At 38.4% G+C, this 8,920-nt stretch overlaps 1 protein-coding gene across 1 annotated transcript; it reads left to right on the plus strand.

The window, feature by feature from the left end:
- Positions 1-329: 329 nt before the first annotated feature.
- LOC106536677 (regulator of G-protein signaling 3) lies at positions 330-4,874 on the plus strand (the record flags this gene model as incomplete). Its single annotated transcript, XM_014033998.1, is given in 4 exon segments — positions 330-431; positions 1,463-1,524; positions 2,429-2,595; positions 2,701-4,874. Coding segments are annotated over 4 exon segments (532 nt in total), but the record flags the coding sequence as incomplete, so codon positions are not given.
- Positions 4,875-8,920: the final 4,046 nt, after the last annotated feature.

Genomic DNA, 8,920 nt, shown 5'->3' on the forward strand with positions numbered 1-8,920 from the left:
CAAGAGAGACGCTGACAAGAAGTGAGGACGAGGAGATTTACCTTTTGGAAAACTATTCTGGCGACATAACCCAGCTGAAGACAACAATGTACACAGTGTTTACCTTTACCTTTTGTGGCATTTATGAGTTTGACAAATTGGATTTACAGCAGCGAAGAGCTCAGCTGATGATTCCACGCTTTGGATTGTTTTCGTTGTGGATTGGGAATGTGAAAACGAAACGTGCATCCTTCCTGTGTTTTTTTTTAATCTCTCGTTTTTCTCTTCGTCCTCATTTCTTTTTATATTTAACCACCTCATCTTCCCCTGTTTGTCTTTCTTTCAATCAGGGCCAAAGACATGAAGAATCGACTGGCTTTCCTGCGGAGGAGGAATGAGTCCCCAGGAAGCAACTCAGCCGGCAAGTTGGACAAAACTATGAAGTCAGTCAAGTAAGTGGCCACTTCCTGACAGCATGGGCTCGTGGGCATGAGTGGGAGACTGTTTTGTACATCTCGCCACAGCTGGTGGTGACCCTGTGGTGGCAAACAGAGAGATGGGAGTGTCCATGTAAGGTGGCATTGGAGTGAATGAATGAGAAATGTGAGTAGGAAAGAGAAGTCAGAGAAATGAAAAGAGAAAAGTAAAAACAGCCTTTAAAACATTTGTGTCAAATGTTTTGAGCGAACTGAGCCAAGCCTTGATGAATGCAACAAATTATTTAAAACCTTTGATTTTTAGATGCACTTTTATTATATAATCTAATACTGTATGTAAATGAAGCAAAAATAATTAGGGTAAATATTTTATTTTATTATTATCTTTATTGCTTAAAAATCTGTGTATGCAGTTTGGGCATTATCTTCCTGATGTTTATAGCTTATAAAGGAATTTGAAAGTTTTGCATTTAGACAAGTTACACTTTATATGCCTAATTTGAAAACAATAACACAACTAAAAGTCTATTTTTATTAAGTTTTATATTTTAGTGTGAAATTTACAATTAAAATCCAAAAATTAGAGGACATTTTTCAAATAGTTTTGTCTTTTATTACAATTACACAAAAAATATTTACCTGCAGTTACTGAATTTGCATCTATGTGAATTCTAGAAAGGGTAAAAAGGCATTCACTTCACCGATGAGAGGCAGCAGGGGGCAGACAGACGCTGTTGGTGGAGGCAGGTCACTGAACCTCTGTGCAAATCCTGATTGGCCGCTTGAAACGCCTCCCTCTGCTGCCTACCATTGGGGAATATAAAAGCCAACCCCCACCACAGTGAAGCAGGCAGACAGCAGTGTTGATGTTGTTCATAAGACACAGCTGAATGAGTCAGCTTAGAAGAGAGAAAGGCAGAACAGGAATCATCTGCGACCACATTCATCACCAACATAGCATAGCTTTCAGTCCCGCGGATGGGTCACACAATGAGAAACCTGGCTGAAATGGGCTTGTTAAAGAACCGCTCTGCTTTCATCTGCAGGCCCACCCCAGAGGAAGCACTGAAATGGGGAGACTCACTTGACAAGCTGCTGGGACATAAATGTAAGTTTTTGATTTACTCTTTATTTATTTAATTTTTCCAAGATCATCTGTTTTTATTTTACATGTCAAGAGACAGGAGCACAGTGCATGCTTGCAGGTGTAGGGAAAAGGTTGTGAACATGAAAACATGCACACAGATAACATGACATACATTACATATGAGTGATGTGGTTGGGCAGACTGAAGCGTGATACCCAAATCTTAACAAAGTCCATATTTTAGAAGACAAGGCATTACAAAATGTGTTGCTCTTTTAAATGAATAATTAAAAACACATTTCCCCCAAATTTTTAAGTAACCTAAGCTCTAACCCAAAGCCAGCGCTACATCTGTTATTCATTCAGCTTTGTTGGCCCCTCTATTCTCCCTCTTCTCATTTCCTCTCCACATCTTACTCCACTCCTGCCAAAATGAGGTAAGAGATGTCAGCCCACGTTGGCTCCGCTTATCAGCATCGCTGATTCATGGGAACGGAAAGGTGCAGACAGGATTCGTGGGTGGATGCTGTTCCTGTAATTCTTTCCCTCGGATGCCCTTTTCCTCAAATTATTAACTGGACCGAAACTTAAAAGCTGAAACCGCTAAAGTTATTTTGGGTTCCTTAAACACAAAACAGACACCTCTTTGTTCGCCATTGGTGCTGCTGGAAGAGCAGTTAATAAGATGGAATTATAGCGTCACTGGGTGATGTCACTTTGACAGTGTTTTAGACTTTGACAAATTTGGCCATGTTAACGGTTTACTGTGCCTCACTTTATTACAATCACATGACTCAAACGCAGTCAGTCACACAGCTAATTTAGGCCCTGAAACTCCAGAGATGGCTTCAACTGTGAGGTTGCCATGGCACTTTGGTCAACTCTTCCCTTTGTTTATTCTCCTCCTCCTCTCTGCTTTTCCTCAGATGGTCTGGCAGCCTTCAGAGCTTTTCTGCGCACAGAGTTCAGCGAAGAGAACCTGGAATTTTGGCTAGCGTGCGAGGAATACAAGAAGATCAAGTCACAGTCGAAGATGGCTTCAAAAGCCAAGAAAATCTTTGCAGAATACATCGCTATACAGTCTTGTAAAGAGGTGAGTTAGAGATGAAGCTTCAAAACATCATCACACATGTGCTTCCCATTCCTCTACCCTTTTTTTTGGATGACTCTCATCTGTTTCATTGTGTTCCCTCTGCAGGTGAATCTGGATTCGTACACTAGAGATCACACAAAGGACAACCTGCAGAATGTGACACGCTCCTGCTTTGACCTAGCACAGAGGCGGATATACGGGTTGATGGAAAAGGACTCATACCCCCGCTTCCTGCGCTCTGAACTCTACTTGGACTTAATCAACCAAAAAAAACCCAGCGCCACGTCCACCTCATCCTCATCATAAGACATGAGGAGGAACACGAGGAGAAAAGAACGATGATGACAGAAACTAAGGGGCAGACTTGAAAAACAAAAAAACTAAGAGTGGGTGGAATGTGAGCTTTGTGGTTTGCCTTTTTTATTTTTTATTTTTTATTTTTGTGTGTATGTGTGCCATCCTGTTCAGTTTGATTTCTACGTTAGTGGCATGAGAGGACACAGCAAAGCTACGACGCTGCAAAGGACTAGTTTACCCAGTTACCAGGTGGATGGTTGGATGAATGCATGGATGTTTATAGAATTACAAAAGCCTGTGAACAAGGCTGGAGCAAGAGCTGGACGCTTGTCTGATCACTGTTGTTGTTTTTATTATTATTATTATTATTTTTGTGAGCTTTTTTTATGTTAAGGTCAACTGTTTTTGTCCAGTTGTACTGGAGAAAAGGAGGGGTTTCACCAAAAACACCCTGCAGACGTGAAGACAGTCCGGTACTGTTTTATCACTTTTCCCCTTTATCTCTTTGGAGACTCCCTCTCTAAACCTCCTCCTTTGCTCCATCTTGTCCTCCCCCGTGAAACGACTTCAAAGCTATTGGTACGACTTTAAGTCTTTTTTTTTCCTCCTTGTCTTTTCATCAAACTCCTAGCTTTGGTGTTGAAAAGGGGGGAAAAAAACAAAGTGTTTGAATGATGAAACCCAAAACATTGTGGCTCTGTTTTCTACATGCATCTGTTAAAACTTTCCATCCACTCGAAGCTTCTTTGAATGGTTTTCACCCTTTTTCAAATCAAGACTGGATCGTTTCAGCAGAGATGACAACGGAGACAGATGAGCAATGAATTTCTAGATGTTTGACTAACGGATGAGCCTGGAGCTGTGCTGCAACCCAAATATGCATACCTCTCCCATCCGAAGACGTTAAAGGTCAAGTGTGAAACCAGAGATGGAAAACAGAAAGACGACTTGCTTCCTGCCTCCAAAGACTGTTTACTAAAAGGAACGAGAAATCAGGAAGAAAACATCTCCTTTAACATTGTAGCGTATTCTAGACTAATCAGGAAGCATTCTCAGGACATAGCTCTAACAGGTTGCAGCTTGGTAAAAGTCTTGTTTTCGACACATTCACAGCTTTTCTCTTTTTTTCCCCCACTCTTTCCACACTCCCTTATTTCACTCACAAAGGTTTTTCTTTTTTAATAGAGGAAAAAAACTGTTACTTGTGCAGAGTTTGCCTATTTATTTAGATTAACTTGCTGGATGCTTCTAAAGACACCTTGACGTCCTCTAAAGCACTCACTCAGCCCTAGAGCTTCTACTTTCCTCCTAACCACCAAACAGGTCCGATGCTGTCCTGATTTAAGTGCAATATTTTTATTTTATTGTATTTTTTTATTTTATTATCATGTTTGGTTTGTTACTTTATTTGAAAAAAAAAACATTACATTTTTAACATGGACGACGAAAACAGCTTGAGCTCTGCATCATCTTTATTTGTTAAGAGAAAATTACTTAGAGCTATAAGGTTGACTTGCAATGTAAACTTTCAAGAAGCATAAGTAGTTTAATGAATTTTAAGCAAGTGAATCTTAACTGTGTTAACCTCTAGCAGCAGGCAGCTGGGGGGAAATAAATGGTTGTAAATATAATTCTTTAAGAAAACTATGTGATAACACATTTTAAAAAAGACACAAAAAAGAAGAAACCAATAGGTCTCTGCTGTTAATGATAGTGGGACCCTGATGTATTTATGTAAATATAAGAGACTCAAAAATATAAGATGGCGTCTATTGTTAAAAAAAAATTTAAAAAATGGGTGCGAGCGGGTGCATCTGCTCTTATTCCTGGTCATACACTGCTTGTAAGGAGTTTTCAGAAATGCATTTTATCATTTCCACTGTTTACAATTCAAAATGCATCTCCTATGATAGCAAGTGAAAACAGTAGAGTACATTTGGTGTCATTGCTAATGAGAAATAAACCAACCAAATGAGAAAGTATTGTGTCTGGTGTTTGAATTTATTTCTGCATGTGAATGTTGGTCCGAAATATGCTGTGAACACTGCAGAGTGACTTGAATCTTCCAAATAAAGGGGATGTTTGTTTAAGATAAGTGAACAAAATTCACCTTTGGTCAAATGCCAAAAATAATTTAAAATAGCTACAGGAAATACATTTTTTTTTGCACGGGGCCAGGAATCATGTTTATGTCTAAGGCATTTATTTCCACGTTAGCTTTATGATTTAAACCTGGGAGCCTGATAGTTCTGTTTTTCCAGGCGTCTCTACTTTCTCATCAGCCACTGTCAGTTTATTCTGTCAGTTTTCATTCAATCACCCGTTGAACATTTTTGGCTTTTCAAACCATTTCTGGTCCTCTTCTTACTTGTTCCATATGCCTCAACAACCTTTTTTTGTTTAATTTTGAAATAAAGTTTAGCTGAATTTTTCAAATCTTTCCAGAGTCCAGACATCTACAAACTGTGACAAAGTGCAGTTTTTTCAGCATGATCCATTGGGTCCGCTGCCCGGAGACCTGCTGGGTGTTGAGGCAATGTCATGGAAAGAAATGTCTGCTGGTGGTGACATATGAGGAAGTATGTTTGAACAAAGTACATCTCCATAACAAAGACCTGCTGAGGATGTTGCTATCTGGATGCAAACTATAAACATTGGTTGTAACTGGATCAGTTTCAGTGCCATTTGTATTTTAGACTGCGCTACTTGAAATCACTTAGATGAACAAGGAATAAAAAATAAAATCTTGAAATGTTCGACTTAGTTTGGAGCAAAATTCCTGAATTTCTAGTAATCATCTTTGAAAAAAAAACCCTGCATGATTCAGTTACTTTAGCTTTAAATTGAAAGCTTAAAACTTTAATTATACATATAGGCTCAAATATTTTAATTTATATCGGCGTTTTTATTTTATCAACCCTGTTTTTGTAATCTTTTAACTTAAAAGCCTTGAATTCACCAATTATTTTATTGAATTATCTGTCATTATTATCAATGTTTTAGATAGCAGAAAAGTCCATGTTGTATGCAATGTACTTGCTTCAATAAATAGTTTAAATTTGTGCTTAAATTTTGCTCCATAATAAATCTTTTCAGATAGTTTGGCTAAAACTGTCACAAGCTTATGTCCAGATGCACTTGGAAACGATAGCCTAAACTGTTAAATACCAGAACAAGTTGTTTAAAGGACGTTCTTTGAGGTTGTAAACAAACAAAATAAAAAAATAAAAATAATAATAAACAAAAGGCTGAATTGAGTACAGGGACACAGATGACCAGACATGTCCTGATCCTGACTCGGTGCTGTTTAAGAGCATGTGGAATGTGACACGGGGTCGAATGATGGCGGAGTTGTTGGAGTAGGATGAGAAAACAGTTGTGTGTGTGTGTGTGTGTGTGTGTGTGTGTGTGTGTGTGTGTGTGTGTGTGTGTGTGTGTGTGTGTGTGTGTGTGTGTGTGTGTGTGTTGGGGGTTGGTCAGTCTAAAGTGCTTCTGGACAGAGTAGTAACAGCACCTAATCTTCTTTACCAGCTGCCATCTGTTTTGACAGACACAGTATCTTTTATTTTTTTAAATTTTTTCCCATGTTTTTCCTCTCTGGTTCGCTCCACACTTCGCCATTTCTTTGTCTGGCCAGCCCACGCTTGGGTTTTGTTGTGCTCACATTTTATGCCTTACAATCGTCCCAGCCTTGAGCCAAGCCACTTTGCTAAACCTTTTTTTGTTCGAGCTTCCTTCCTTTGAGTCATTTCTGGAAACCATACCGTGGTGTCTGCCATTGTTTTCAAATTCGGCATTCACACGAACACGTTTCCTCCCCAAATCGCTCATATCCGGTGGTGGCTGTAAATGTTTCCTTCCCGTTTGACAGATATTACAGGACAGTAAAATATTATCTGTATTTATAGAGCATTTTTTTAATGGAATGATTTATCAGGTGCCAATAGCTTTCAATTAAACTAAAAAAAAGTATCTGAGGGTTGGGGCCTTCAGTGCAGATAAGTGACACAAAAACAAAAATCAAGATCTGTCAAAATATTCAAAAGTCACAACATGAGTGTAGTAAAAAAAGGCACCCACCCCCCCCCCCCCCCAAAAAAAAAAAAAAAAAAAGAAAACCATTTTTTCCCCATTTAGGAAAATATTAAAATATAAAAGCTGCAAAACTATCTGGAAAAAGTTATTGGAGACAAGAATTGTGGTTATTTTTTTATTTCAGATGTTTTCTGTGAAAACGTAACTGAAAACTTAACAGGCAACCAGGATGACTGCAGATTTAATTCTCTTTGTGCTAAGGAAAGGATCTTAAGTGTTTCCTCATTTGTTTGTTTTTTTKCTTTAGTTTTCATCACAGCACAGGAAATACCAAACAAAAAGAGAAAAACCGTGACCTTTTTTGGCCTTTTTTTTTTTTTGAAGGCAAGGCTTTCCTGTTCTGTTGTGGCCAAAGACTGCTTGCTCTCAGCCCGGGAGCGGAACCACATGTGGAAATTTGCCAATGACCTATTGTGTCAAAAACAGTCAAGGACAGAAAAAAAAAACCCAAATGGGTAAAATGAAGAATCTGATATTGATGCTCACAGAAAATTCATATGTTTTGAGAAGATGCTCACAGTTAAGACAAGGTTCAGCACTGACTGATCTGACCTTTGACAAAATGAGGCAAAAACACATCATTAAATCTGTTTTGATTTCACACCAAGGCAAGAAAACAACTGCACAGAAAAATCCCTCCTTATTAAACAGCAAATATCAGCAGGCTAAATATAAATGAAATATAAAATAATTTATCTGTAAGATCATGTATGAAAGAAACCTAAATTGTCAGGTTGGAGTTAAAAAAACATTAAAAATTGTAATCAACCTAAAAAAAACATCTGCAGTTTTTATACAGTATTTCTCATTCGAGAAGATGTGAGGTCAAAAGCAGGTGCACGTGAACTCAGAAGACCCAGTTTATGCCACCATCCCAGGAGCCTCCCTCCTCATCTCCAGTTTATTGGTGCGGCAGTCAAAGGGCTTAAGTCTTCATTAATCCTTTAGTCTCAGATCAGCCAATCCTTTCTCATCCTGGCAGGTTTACAAAAGAAGCCTCATATCTTCTCCCTCGCTGCCCTCCCTGACTCAGTGGAATCTCTAATCCTGGCTGGTATAAGAGGACTTTTAGCAATTTATTAGTTGTCTGCTCAACTGCGTCAACTCAATTAAATTCAGCACCTATTTGAAGCCAAACCTTGTGAGGCAGTTTCATCATGAGCATAAATAAGTTTATTTACTCATCTGCCTATTCCACGTTTTAAAACAAACGTGCACATTTTGTGACTTATTTCTTTCGAACACCCTACAAATGTGGAAATTTATTGGGTACACAGCTGTCCTCGTACACAGTCATGCATAATGTTGGATTGTTTGAGCAAAAACCCTGAAAACAGAAGCAAAAAGACATTACAAAAAGAGATTATTATACTAAAATATACCATCTAAAATGATCAACTTTAAATAAGAATTGCTAAAGTTTTGGCATTAAATAAACTGAACATGGGTTCATAACCTAACATAAGTTTCACTTGGTAATTTGTCCACAGTTGATGATTAAGATGGATTTGTAGTGTTTAGTGTTGTGGTTTCTAAATGTCCTCTCAGTGACCAGTTTGCATTTGTTGGTCTTGTTCATTGAAACACTTCACTTTTAACTTGACTATTTACCATTTTTCAGAAGTTTTGTTTGACACGACCGCAGCATAATGTTCCAGTCGAGCCGTTTGAGGCAAAGCAGTGATCCACGCAACACCGCCGATTATAAGTGAAGCTCTGGAGGCAAAGAGAGGAGAAAAGACAGGTGTTCCACAAATAAACACTTTAAATGATGAATGTTGCCAGTAACTACAAGCTTAACTAATGCACTTCACTAATAGGATTGTAATGGACCAAAAAAAAAAAAAAAAAGCTCTTGACTTCATCAGATTACGAACCAACACATTCTTGCAGACACAGTTACCAAAACGATAAACTGTGTCATGGCGGGAGG

This window comes from Austrofundulus limnaeus, unplaced genomic scaffold (genome assembly GCF_001266775.1).
Source record: "Austrofundulus limnaeus strain Quisiro unplaced genomic scaffold, Austrofundulus_limnaeus-1.0 Scaffold1929, whole genome shotgun sequence".
Taxonomy (NCBI): Eukaryota; Metazoa; Chordata; class Actinopteri; order Cyprinodontiformes; family Rivulidae; genus Austrofundulus; species Austrofundulus limnaeus.